We start from the raw sequence: 12,961 nt of genomic DNA, 5'->3' as shown, positions 1-12,961 counted from the left end.
TAAGAAAAAAATCCATGGTTTTCTGTTTCTTTCTTTTCCTTTTTCGTTTCTCTGCAGGAGGCTGGTGGAATTTTATCCCTTTAATTTGGTTCCCCGCCGCCCCCTCCCCACCCCCCAATTTCCAGGCTGGGTCTATAGTTTTGCCTAGACAGATGCCAGCCCGGACCATCATAACTTAAAGCCACCTCTTTTCATTCAATGTTTCTCTTAACTGTGACACTTATCAAACAGAAAAGCAACTTAGTGGCAAAAAGTAATGTTGTACTTATAATTCTGTACAGAAATGACAATGAGCTCAATATAAAGATTTTACAAAGTAGACATCCATTTGCAAAAAGACGAAACAAAAAAGATGTTCTGGATGTAATATGTTGGAAGCGCAATGTGCAAAATTTAAAAATAAAGAATATTTATTAAGATGCATAGTAAAAAAAAGAAAAGAAAAAGTGTGCTTGTTTCTGCTCTTGTTCGTGAAATCAGAGGATGCTGAAATCTTGCCATAGTTAGGTATAAGTTTCAGCAGTCGAAACTATATATTTTTTTAATGATAGACCATTTTATCACTTAGGCTGAGAACCCAGCTTACAGCAATGTGTTTGTTAGCTGCGTCTAGGGCAGCGTTTACCATCTGAAAAATGAAGCGAGGGTTAACATGGATCAAATAAAGCCTTGTTGCATCCCACAGTTTGTGGCTTATGAATGGCCACCTCCTGGGATATTTTTTGATTTCCTGGTGGCCTCCCGTCCCTGCTTAGATTGTCTGCTCACACGAGGAGCACCGGATATTGAGGCTTAGATCCAATAGAGGCTTCAATAAAGAAAGCAGGAAAGGAGAGGTGTGGTGATTTTAGGTTTATTCATCTCTACGAGGTGCTTTAACGTAGTTTTTGTTACAGCTATTGTACTCTCTTGCATGAGATGTATCCTCGGTCAATAACCATGGATTTTCCAATAAACCAACTGTTCTGGGTTCACCCAACACACTCAACCATAAACTAACCATACTGTCACAGTTCATGCAGTGTGTTCAGCTCGGATGCGGTTGACTAATTTGCAGTTCAGGATTTTGTGCAAACACAGCCTCTGTTATGTTATTCCTGCTTTAAATGGGATTTTCTTAAGCTGCTTAAGTTTTGTGGTTTTTAATCTGCCAGCTCTTAAAAAAGAAGGTTGAAGGGAGGGAGGGAGGGAGGGAAGGGGGTAGGGAATTTGAAAAAAAAGATGATTATATCTTTATGGGAAGTCATTTGCTGTGGCCCATATTGGCCCTTTATGCAGTATACCCACTTATGATTAACTTAACCATCATTTTCAAAATTAGGCTGATTTTTGGTTTCACACGACAGATGCCTCATAAATGATCCACTTGGCGCTATGCGCTAGGCTGAATAATGCTTCCGTTTATGGCACCCCGCATTTTGCAAAGCCAGCCGTTTGTAGAAAAGGGGTGGGAGGTGCGCAAGCATTAAAGAGTGACGAAACGGCAAGAGAAATATGGGGTGCATTCAGATGGAAGAATTTGACGCCCTGCAATACCACACACAAAGCAGGGCCTTTGCACCAGCATCATCAAGCCTTCAGAGCAGCGGTCCTCAACCTCAGCGACTTTAAGATGGGTGGACTTCAACTCCCAGAATTCCCCAGCCAGCCATGCTGGCTGGGGAATTCTGGGAATTGAAGTCCACCCATCTTAAAGTCGCTGAGGTTGAGGAGCACTACTTTAGAAGCAAAGGGGAGATGAACCAGGCACAGTTGGGGGGCGGTTTCAGCCCCACATCTCTGTCGCCAGCTTCTTGCTTGTGAAAAATACTACAGCCTTTAATGCTGGACAAGGAGGATGAAAACCTGCTCTAAAGGTACTGGGGTAAAGAAGAAGGTGGGACTGTTGGATCCTTGGACAGGGAATGTGAACAGCCAGAGGTGCCCAGCAGGAGCAAACGTGGGTTTGTTGTGACGGCTGTTCCCTTTCCTTGCTTCACGAATTTGGATTCAGAGCCGTCCTCCTGCGGCCATAACCATTGCAACCCCAACTGAAGATTCAGGGTGATCTGTTGGAGGGTGTCAAAAAAGTTAAAATGGATGCTGTGATGAAAGCCCCCTCCTCTTTTTAGATGGGGCTTCAATGGCCCGGTTGCAGCCACCATTTTGACTTTTTTGACACCCTCCTGCAGACACCTGTAAAAGTTTCATAGCCAGGAATAGTAGGGGGGAGGTGTCTTACCGATGATTATTTGCATGTCCTCCCGTACTACTCATTCCTGTGATTATATTATGATTCACATTTCATTAGATTGAAGGTTTATGACAGCTCGTATTTCCTCTTGGAGCTCACAGCCGTGTGCATAGCCCTCGCCCCTCTCATTTTTTCCCCACGACAACCCTGTGGGGTAGGCCAGGGGGAGTAAGAAGACGGGTCCTAAGTCCGCAGTGGCGCTCCATGGCTGAGGATGGCCTGGAACCGATATCCCCTCTTCAAGGACCTTCTCCAGCTGCTGAATGGTTCTCCACCCATTCCTGAGTCAGCAACTAGATTGGCACACCGTTTGGCCTGGCACCGCGGATCCTTTCTGCCCCTCTGCCAGGCCTCCCAAGGTCGGGGGTGCCAAAGCTGGGCAGATCGGACGCCCCCCGAGGCTCGCCAGCCAGGTCTGGATCCGAACGAGGGGAAAATGCGGCTTTACGATCCGCCCCGCTAAGGACGCCTCAAGGCTGGCTCGCTCGCGGGCCGGAGACGAGCCGAGCCGAGGGCGCCGCCGTGGGCAGGAAGACCGGCTGCCCGGGCAGGCCCGCTGTCGCCCCTTCCCCGCGCTGCCTGCGGTCCCGCCGACGGCCGCTGCCCCGGGCACGCGAGGCCCCGCCCGCCGGAGAAGCGCACGGGGAACTTTCGACCCTGCCAAGGGAGGGGGCCGCGGCGCCTCCCCGCCTCCCCCGGCGCCTCTCGCCCGCCGAAGGGCGAGGCTGCCCTTGCAGAAGGCGGCGAGTGCGCCGGTCGGTTCCTCCTCCGTCCCCGCCTCCGCCTCCGCCTCCGCCTCCGCCTCCTCCCGCCGGGAAGCGTCGCCGGACAGGCTCCTGCGCTCCGGGAGGCAGGGAAGAAGCGGCCGCGGTCGGACGGAGGAAGGCGCCGGCAGCCGGCGCGGCTCGGGGGCCATGGAGCGCTGGAAGAACCGGGTGGCGCTCGTCACGGGCGCGTCGGTGGGCATCGGAGCGGCCGTGGCTCGGGCGCTGGTGCAGCACGGGCTGAAAGTGGTGGGCTGTGCCCGGAGCGTGGACAAGATCGAGGTAGGCGGGAGGGGAAGGCAGGAGAGAAGGAGAGGAGGAAGGAAGGGCGGGAGGAAGAGAGAGGGAAGGGAAGGAAGGAAGGGAGGAAGGAAGAGAGGAAAAGAGAGGGAGAGGAAGGGAGGAAGGAAGGAAAAGAGAGGGAGGGGAAGGAAGGAAGGAAGGAGATGTGCGGGGAGGTGGCAGGCAGATAAGAAGATGTGGGGGCATTTGCGAAGAAAGGAATTTAGAGAATGAATGAACGAACGAACGAATGAATGAAGCAGTGGGGGGAGGCAGGACCGCGAGTGGAAGGGGCAGGGGGAGCAGGAACAAAAAGCAGCGAAGGAGGGTGGGTCCTTTTGGGGGGAGGGTCTTCCTCCTCTTTTCCCCTGGGAGGAGGCGGTAAGTCTTCACAGGAGTCTCCTGCCTTGCCGTCCGCCCCCTCCCTCCAGCAACGCCCCCTCCCCCCAGCCCAGGGCTCGCGTCCTCTCGGCGGCCAGCCCGGCGTTCCGCAGACAAAGCTTCGCAGGACCGATAGTTGGGTAGAGGGAGGTTTGGAGGGGGTGCCTGGGGGGGGGGGCTGGATGTTACAGTACTTGGCTGGAGAAATCTAGGTGCCCTGGATGGGCGGGTGAGCCAGAGAGAGGGGATAGCACGTGGCCTGTTAAAAAAGGGGGGAAGGGGAAATTGGTGGGGTCTGGGAGCATGTTAAGGGGGGGGGGTGAACAGAAGGGAACAGCACCATTGTTTGCAAAAGGCTGCCCCTCTTTTTCCTTTGTTGGAGGGAGGGTGAGTTTAGAAATCTGGAGAACAACACCCTCCCCCCCTTGCAATCTTTGTGCTGTACTTTTAAAGAAGCAGTTGTTTTAAAGAATTATGCAAGAAAAGGAAAGGCGAAGGCACTTTTCTGTGGTTTCATCTGGAAAGGGCCATAGATGCATCAAGGCACTTATTTGCGCCTCATTGCGCTGTCAGATTGTACATATATTTTCCCTGGCTGACAGTTCCTAAGAAGCACTGCAATTTCGAAAGAATTCTTGCCGATCAAAGCATGACATTACTTTTTCCAGCAGACCCGTAGGTGACATTGCTTTGGAAAAGAAGTGACACCTTAGGAAGTCTTTTCATTGTAGTTCTTGAGATGTTTGAATGTCTGCTCTTGCTGGAAATCAGGGCCAAGGGTTTCTTACCTCTGGAAAAACTGAGCAAGACAATCAAAAGGGAAAAACAGCCCTCCTGGAGTGTGGAATTTCCTGCCAGAGAGACTGCGCCCGTCTAGCCTATTTCTCCCTTCTATTATGGGCAGCCTGGCATCCTTCAGATGTTTTGGATTTCAACCCCATTGGCACAGCAGGCTTAGCTTCCCAATCACGAAGCAACGCGGACTTATGGAGTGGATGGCAGGAACAACTGCAGTGCCAAATGCCCCCCCCCCAAAAACCCTAAAAATCTGCCTATTGTTTCATCAATGATCATTCCATCTGATGAAAAAGAGAAAGTAGTTTCTCTTCCTGCACTTATTTATTTGACCTAAGTCTTGCATTGTCTCTTGAATGGTCTGCCACAGGGTTCCTCAACCTTGGCAATTTTAAGGCGGGTGGACTTCAACTCCCAGAATTCCCAGCCAGCAAGGCTGGCTGGGGAATTCTGGGAGTTGAAGTCCACCCGTCTTAAAGTTGCTAAGGTTGAGGAACCCTGGTCTGCAGGACCTTTGGCTTCTCACATTTCAGTTAGATCTCTCCTCCTCTTCATCACCACCACCATAATTGTTTCTGAGTGACCTCCTCCTTTTGGCCCAGATCAATTTTCTTTGCCTAAACCATAATTTAAGCCTCTCTAATCTTGCAGGTCACATATCTCCTCTTTGTCTTCTGGTGCAGTCTTGGGCATTCGGCAAGGTTACATTCTGGCTTCTGTTCTAATTTCACCTTCTCATCTCCTTCCAACCTGATTTTGATTCGCATCTGTTTAGTTACTTGCTGTAACGTCTGTGCTAATCCAATCAAAGTGACTCTAAGCAGCCAAATTCCACTGGGAAGAACAGAAGCAGCGTTTGCTTACAGGGTCTGTTAGTTCCAGGTTAACCTTGGTTAAAATGAACTAGAATTCACTGAAACAATCCAGTTTGCAGCTCTGGGGTTTGGATGTGGCTTGTTTCAGCACATTGGGGTTAATGGAAGTCAGTGTTAGGGAGCAGGTGACAAGCTTAAACTGGGTTTAATTAGAAACGGGAGCTGAAGCGTCTCTCTTTTCGTCATGACTTCATGGAAAAGTGGAGGAGAGGAAATGGTTGTATCAATACACAATCTGATGCCTCCAGATGTATGGATGAAAATTCCCACAATGCTTTGCCTAATCTGGAGAGAACTCGGTTGCCTACACCAAGGGTACCTGATTTTAAATATACTCAGTGGCCTCTTGTCTGTTTCCTGTTTTTATCTTTTCTTAGGAGTACAATATTTTGTTTATTAAAAAATAACTGTATTAAGATTTTAAACAAGAAAGATAAAAACTAACAGAAACTAATATTTAGAATAAAGAAAGGAAAGAAGAAAAGAAAGGACAAAGCGAAACATGCAGGGAATAAAAAGGAAAGAAAGAAAGTATAAAGAAGTAACTTTCGATTTTCTTTTACAGCAGTTATAAGTAAATTACTTTTACTCTATGGCAGAGTTTCTCAACCTTGGCAACTTTAAGATGTGTGGACTTCAACTCCCAGAATTCCCAGCCATCATCTTAAAGTTGCCAAGGTTGAGAAACCCTGCTCGACCCGTACAGCGTGACTTTCATTTTTTCTATAATCTATTGTTTTTTCTTTCTTTTTTTTTAATAATATTTTATTGAAATTTTAAAATTACAAAGTTAAAAGTTAGAAACGAAAAAGAAAATGAAAAATACAAATTATAAAGAAAAGGAAAAGAAAACGTGAGATAAAGTAAAAGAAAAGAAGAAAGACATGAAAAATAGATAGCTTCCAATCTTTCTCTGGTCTTAAGAATAATAAGAATGTCATAGGTGCTAGTTTTTAATGCATTAAGTAGGAATAATTCTTTGTCAAAACATATCCCATTACATTTATAATCTAATCTTCAAATCCCCATGTAAGCTTCGCCCCACCTGCATTTTGCAAATAGTCCATGATCTATTGTTTTTTCTAATCATCAAAAACATATATCAAAAGTTCGTTTTTTTCTGTTTCACGCAAAAAGTCTATAAGGGGTTTCCAGTCAGGTTTAAACTTAATGTCTTTTCTCTGAGAAAGCAACAGCCGTGGGTAGTGCAGTGAAGGTGGCGGGGCACGATCTCTTCATGTGCCATTTACTCAATATTTCTGGCATGGCTGGTTCCTTTGCAAAACTAAAAACAGAGCAAGCCGCTTGTATTTTGACACACCAAAACAGAAATTTGTCAAATTCATGAGGATGTGCCTATTTAAAACTTAGTTGGGTTGCCTAAATGGATCCCCCATGTTTAGAGGCAGTCCATCTTCAAATTCCAAATTTGGGAAGTGAGAGCAGAGGTATTCTTTCCCTGACCTGTTTTTACATTTCTTGGAAACATTTTAACTAGACAAGACAAAAAAGCTGCATGAGAAGCACGTTTGGTCTAATCCAGTGTTTTTCAAACTTGGCAACTTGAAGATGGGTGGACTTCAACTCCCAGAATTCCCCAGCCAGCATGCTTTTTAAAGCATTTTTAAGACTGAAGATTAGTGGCTTTTTGGACCAGGCATAATCTCTTTTGTCAGGTCTAAACGTGCTGGCTGGGGAGTTCTGAGAGTTGAAGTCCACGCATCTTCAAGTTGCCAAGTTTGAAAAACATTAGTCTAATTTATCCGTGCTTGTTTTAGGCCCAGATTCCTCAGCGGTAATATACAGCTTCTGGAATATAATAATAAAGAAAAGAGCAAACATCTGTTTGGTCCAGAATTCTGTCCTCTGAGTGGCTAAAAGTAGCTTCTCATGGTTGCTCTCGAGCAAATGTATTGAAAAGCCCGCTGCTCTGACAGTGTATCACGACTACTGCTTGTTGATAACCCTCTCCTCCATGAATTTCTCTAATCTCTCCCACGGCCTTTCGAGTTCTTCTTTTATCTTGTGGCGGTCAGTCCCACAGTTTCACTAAGTGCCTCTTATCTGCCTGGAACCGGCTGGCTTTGAATTCTTACACATTCTCCCTTTGCACAAGAAAGTTTCTCCTCAACCATAAATCTTACAAGGAGAGGGCTGTAAGATCTGGAGCCAGCCTGGAGCGATGGACCTACAGCATAAATATAAGGGGGGTGGGTGGGGGGGAATCCTTTGCTGATAATATATATATTTTTTCTTTTTGCATGTCGTCTTGTTTTTGAAACCACCTATCCTACCCTTTTAGAAGAACATTTTAGTTATTTGTTTGTTTGTTTATTTGTTTATTTATTTATTTATTTATTTAAAAGATTGGTATATCCGCCCATCGTAAGCAACTCTGGAGGGCTCACCACGACAATAAAACCATAAAACGATCATAAAACAGTAAAACAATCAAACAATTAAAGCGATCGGGCTGTCAGAACAGAATCTTGGAGAGTTTATGTACCGGATTTGTATCACTGCTTTCAGCTGGGTGTTCCCAATTCCCCTTCTAGAAATTTTGGGCACTGTTATCCAACTACACATCTGTCGGTTGGGGGAAATTCCTGATGGCAGTTGCTGCAGCCCGTAAAATCCATCGCTCACTGCATGCTGGGTCCCCCTTCCCTGGAGGCCGTCCCAGGTTTTATTCATTTATGATTAGATTGATATCCCATCTTTCATTTTTTGCAATACTGGGTGGTGTACGTAATGCTCCCCCAGCCTATTTTCCCTGCAACAACAACCGGGTCAGGCGGGTTGGGCTGAGAGAGAGGGACAGGCCTGAAGTCACCCAGCCGGCTTTCATGCCTAAGGGAGGATTAAAATGCACAGTCTCCCAGTTTTTAGTCCAGCTTCTTGACTGAGACATCCAAATGGCTCTTGATGCTTTAGTGGATCCTGCCCCAAGTTGGGGGTTGAACTCGTGGTCCCTTCCAACTCGGTGATATTATGATTCTGTCTGCAGTGTTTCTCAACCTTGGCAGCTTGAAGATGTGTGGACTTCAACTCCCAGAATTCCCCAGCCAGCCTTGCTGGCTGGGGAATTCTGGGAGTTGAAGTCCACACATCTTCAAGCTGCCAAGGTTGAGAAACACTGGTGTAGAGAGTGTCTGGCTGGTGAAGGCTGGTCAGTCTAAAAATAAGGACTGTAGTCTCATAATAAGACCCCCTACTTTCCACACGGATGGTCCTAAATTCAGTTCCCCAGTCTCTAAATTTGGGAGAGCTGAAGCCACCATAAATGATATTGCAACTGATCAACGTGATGCATAGATGAAGAGGAAGTCTGCTAATTGCTTGAATTTCTACTGCTTTTTGTGGCCCAGCAAGAATGGGGTTCACTGGTTGGGGTAGGGGGCTAGTTTAGTTTTAAAAAAAAAGACGGGAAAATCAGGTAGGACTTGGACTAATTTACAAACCAGGGAAAGATCTGAGAGCTTTAAGCTACTGAGTGGTCTGCATTTGCAGTTAGAGAAATTTATTTATTTATTTGTTCAATTTATATAAATATAAATGTATATATTTGATATATAAACATATTTATATACATTTATATTATATACATATTTACTGTATATATCTATATTTATATATTCTATTGTTCCATTTATATAGAAATGCTCAGTGTTTAAGGAGCATTTGAGTTAGAAGTCAATATAAGATTTTTCTCTCCGTGTATGTTTGCGCACGTGGGTGTTTGCGTGCTTTTAAACTTCAATAAGCTGGGCTTAAAATGCGGGATGGTGGAGTATGTTGATTGTCATTTTAAATGGAGGCTGTAAAAAGTGACAACAGAGACAGCGTGCCTTTAAAGCAGTGTTTTTCAAGCTTGGGAACTTTAAGAGGTGTGGACTTCAACTCAGATTTTCCCAGCCCCTGCTTTAAAGGATCAGTTGAGCGATTCAGTTTCACTTGAATTTCCAAATCAGGTTGATTTTCCAAATCAAACCAGAAAATCGAAAGGAAACCTCAAATCCAATCTGACAAATTATTGGAACACTCCAGCACCTGTTTAGATTCAGAAATCTGAATTGAATCAAACAGGTTCAGCTGTTGGAATCCAATTGGATTGATTTTCCAAATGGGTTTGAATTGCTAAATTGGATCAGAATGATTTTCCGAACTGAACTGAACATTTGAACATTTGGATCCCAATTGATTTATTTAAGTAAGCCAGCTTGATCAACCTGATTACTGGCACATTAAGCTAGTTATCTTGATTAGCGAGACCGGCAACAAAAATTAAATTTTGAAGTGCTCCTGTTCCAGACCTCTTGATCTTCTGTGACCATTCTCCATTCCTCTCTCAAAGTGTTTTTTTTTTTAAATCTTCAGATTTTGGAGCTTTTTCACATGTGTGGATTACCCCCCACCCCAATTTAGATGATTAGTCCTTTTGACTAAGGAAGAAAACCTAGAAAATACAGAAGAGCTTCTCATCTAGGGCTTAATGTGGTCCCCAGAAATCTTGGCTACAATTCAAGGGTTGGTCGGTCATTTGTTTCTTTGTCTGTTTATTCAATTTATATAGTCACTCACTTGACGCGCGACTCAGAGCAAAGCATGCAATTAGAAAAACAAAATCAAATCTACAATATAATAAGGCGTATTGCACCAGAGGCAGTTCAGACAAACAAAGGCAATAACTCACAACTGGCTGCCACTGAATTCTCACTTTAACACCACAGAAGTCTTACATAGATGGGCAATCAACTGCATTTGGCTCATTTCCGTTCCGTGTCAAATGCAAATTAAGTCAAGTTTTCTTTCTCCCCCAGCTCTATTTGTTTCTTCAGTCTCGGCAAATGCCCTTTTGGGGGGAATGCGGCTGTAGGCGTCGCACTCCAAGGGGAAGGTGGCTCTTGGCGCCCCAAAAGTCTCGCGCTCCGGATCTCGACTGAGCTGTCCTCAGATACGCGGTGGCTTTTCTCTTGGGCCCCATTCCCATCCGGGTCCCTTGGTGTCCCAGGCCTCAGAGGCTGAAGAGGGGCCCTGTGCCTGCGGGGGCTTGCCGCTCCAGACAGCATTTCAGCCCAGGTTGCCAAAGGGCTGGTGAGGGGCGAAGGGGGGACGAAAGGCTTGTGGGGCTTTATCGAGCTGAGTGGTAGCAAGAACTTGATAAGCTGAGATGGCCTCTCTTATTAGAAGACAGGTGAAATACAACTCTTTTCTCCTGTCTGTCTTCTTCCTTCCTCTTCCATTTCTCCTCCTTCTTTTCCTGCTTCTCTTTATTATCCTTCTTTTCTTCCTTCTCCATTCCTTCCCCCTTTTCCTTCCTCCTCCTCCTCTTCCTTCTCCATCCCTTCTTCTTTTCTTCTTTCCCCTCCTTCTCCTTTTCTTCCTTCATCATGTCTTATTTTTCCTCTTCTTCTTCCTTCTCTTCCTTCTCCTTCTTCTCTTCCTTTCCATCCCTTCTCCTTCTTTTCTTACTTCTCTGTTCCTTCCCCTTCCCCTTCTCTTCCTTTTCCTTCTCCTTTTCTTCCTTCTCCAACCCTTCTCTTTCTTTTCATCCTTCTCCATCCCTCCTTCTTTCCTTCCTTCTCCATTCCTTCTCCATCTTCCTTCTTCTCCTTCCTTCTCCTCCTTTTCTTCCTTCTCCTCCTCCTCCTCCTCCTCCTGCTTCTTTTCTTCCACCTCCATCCCTTCTCTTTCTTTTCTACCTTCTCCATTCCTTCCTCTTCTTCCTCTTCCTCTTCCCCTTTACCATCCCTCCTCCCCTCCCCTTTCCTCTCTGATGATACTTGCAGGCCCAGGAGAACAGGAGTTTCCCCTTGGAATGTGGAAATACGATGGGTCCCATTTTGCTACTGGCAGTGAAGTGTTAAGCGGTTATGTTGGTGTTAATTTAACCAGACTGCGAAGGAGAAATTGTCAACAGCCAGTCATTTATTAATAACCTCTCCTGCTGGGTGGTAGGACTGTCCATGGGCTGCCAAGTGGGCTGAGAGAATTCCTAGCGGAGCTTTCTCTTGTCCTGCACGGGGTCCCAAGCAGGCAGGCCAAAGATCAGCAAGACCTGTTTGCATTTCGGATCATGTGATACAGAATTTGGGGGGACCCTAGGATCAAGGAGATCCAGATGCAGTTTCTTATTGCCACAAAGCTCTCTGGCTGAACTGGGGCTCACTTATCCTTTGCCTACATGTCCTACTTCACAGGGTGGTTGTGAAGGGGGCAGGAAGTCAGCTGAGAGCATCATGCATTGTGCTGTGAGGTCCCTTGAAGGAAAAGGTGACAGTAGCAAGTCAGGGGTTTCTCAGGGTTATAAGTGAGGTAAGGAGGTGGTGCTTCTCACCATCTGGGATTAAGAGGTATACTTTACCTGAAGGTGGAAGCTCCATTGAGGGATCAAGGCTTGTGATTTTGCAAGATGTGAAAAAGTATTTATGATTGATTGGATGTCCCCAGGACTGGGTGGCTTTGCCATTCTGAAGGGAAAGGGCAGAGAAACAATTACATTTACTAGGATAGATTGCAGCTTTTGAAATGTTGAGTTGAAATGCCTCAGCGAGCTATTTCACTCCCGCTTCCCTGGTTCCTTGCCTCTCTCGAACAGTGTCCTTCAATCTGATGCCCTCCAGAACGGTTCAACTACACCTTCCATCATCCCCAGCCCCTGTTCCCACCGCCACTAAGTTAATCATGATCTTGCTTGGTCCATGGAAACCAGGATGCCCATATAGCAGACATACCCCGCTTGTCTGTCCCAGCACCTGAAACCCAGAGGTGTCCTCTCTCTGGGTATGCAGATAGGTTGCCTTGGTCCGTGGAGGCTCTCCTTCAGCAGTCCACAAGCGAAAGCTGCTCCTATCATCCTCTTTTTAAAAAGCCATTTAAGTTTCCAGCTTCCCCCTTGGCTGGGTTTGCTTGGTCAAGATTGGGAAACGTTGAACCTTCTTCCACCATCAAAACACAGGCGACCAGGTGCCCTTGATCATCCACACTGTGAAGCCACTTGACATAACTTGCTTCCAACCCCCCACCCCAAAATCCAAATAAAGAGTGGCAAATAAAATTAAAAGTGGCTCTTTCATTATTCCTTGCTGGAGAAAGAAAGAAAGAAAGAAAGAAAGAAAGAAAGAAAGAAAGAAAGAAAGAAAGAAAGAAAGAAAGAAAGAAAGAAAGAAAGAGAAAGCGAGGGAGGGAGGGAGGGAAGGAAGGAAGGAAGGAAGGAAGGAAGGAAGGAAGGAAGGAAGGAAGGAAGGAAGGAAGAGACCAGCTGCAGCATACTTGGTTTGGCTTGGCTGATCATTGGCAATTGCCAGCAGAAAACAAGCCAGCTAGGTTGGCTGGCCTGTTTTTGGCCTGCAAGCAAGGAATAAGAGGTGCTTTCGCAGCATCTGAGTATGTGCAGTGATGTCGCTAGGCAGACCATGCCCCACGGTAGTGTCGTCATGCAAGCTCGTAAGCTTGCAAGTTGAGTGCTGTGTGTAGCAATGCCCAATCATAAAACTCACATTTTACCAGATTGCACAGCTCTTTAGCTTCAGGGGATGTTTGCATCTTAGCTAACCTTTGTCTTTTTCCTGGCAGAGGTGCAGATTTCCATACAGAGTCCTTCTCCAACCCCGATTTTTTTTAATTTTTAA

The 12,961-nt window shown here is 46.0% G+C and overlaps 1 protein-coding gene across 1 annotated transcript in view; it reads left to right on the top strand.

The window, feature by feature from the left end:
- Positions 1 to 2,952: 2,952 nt before the first annotated feature.
- DHRS11 (dehydrogenase/reductase 11) overlaps positions 2,953 to 12,961 on the top strand; it is a 34,963-nt gene continuing 24,954 nt past the window's right edge. The window contains exon 1 of the mRNA XM_007441332.3: positions 2,953 to 3,279. Coding sequence (XP_007441394.2) covers positions 3,148 to 3,279 — 132 coding nt within the window. The 5' untranslated portion in view covers positions 2,953 to 3,147. The remainder of the gene's footprint in view (positions 3,280 to 12,961) is intronic.

This window comes from Python bivittatus, unplaced genomic scaffold (assembly GCF_059951505.1).
Source record: "Python bivittatus isolate LINGU-HERP-01145 unplaced genomic scaffold, Pbiv_v1 ctg000690_np1212, whole genome shotgun sequence".
Lineage (NCBI taxonomy): Eukaryota > Metazoa > Chordata > Lepidosauria > Squamata > Pythonidae > Python > Python bivittatus.
This window is presented reverse-complemented; position numbering and strand designations above follow the sequence as displayed.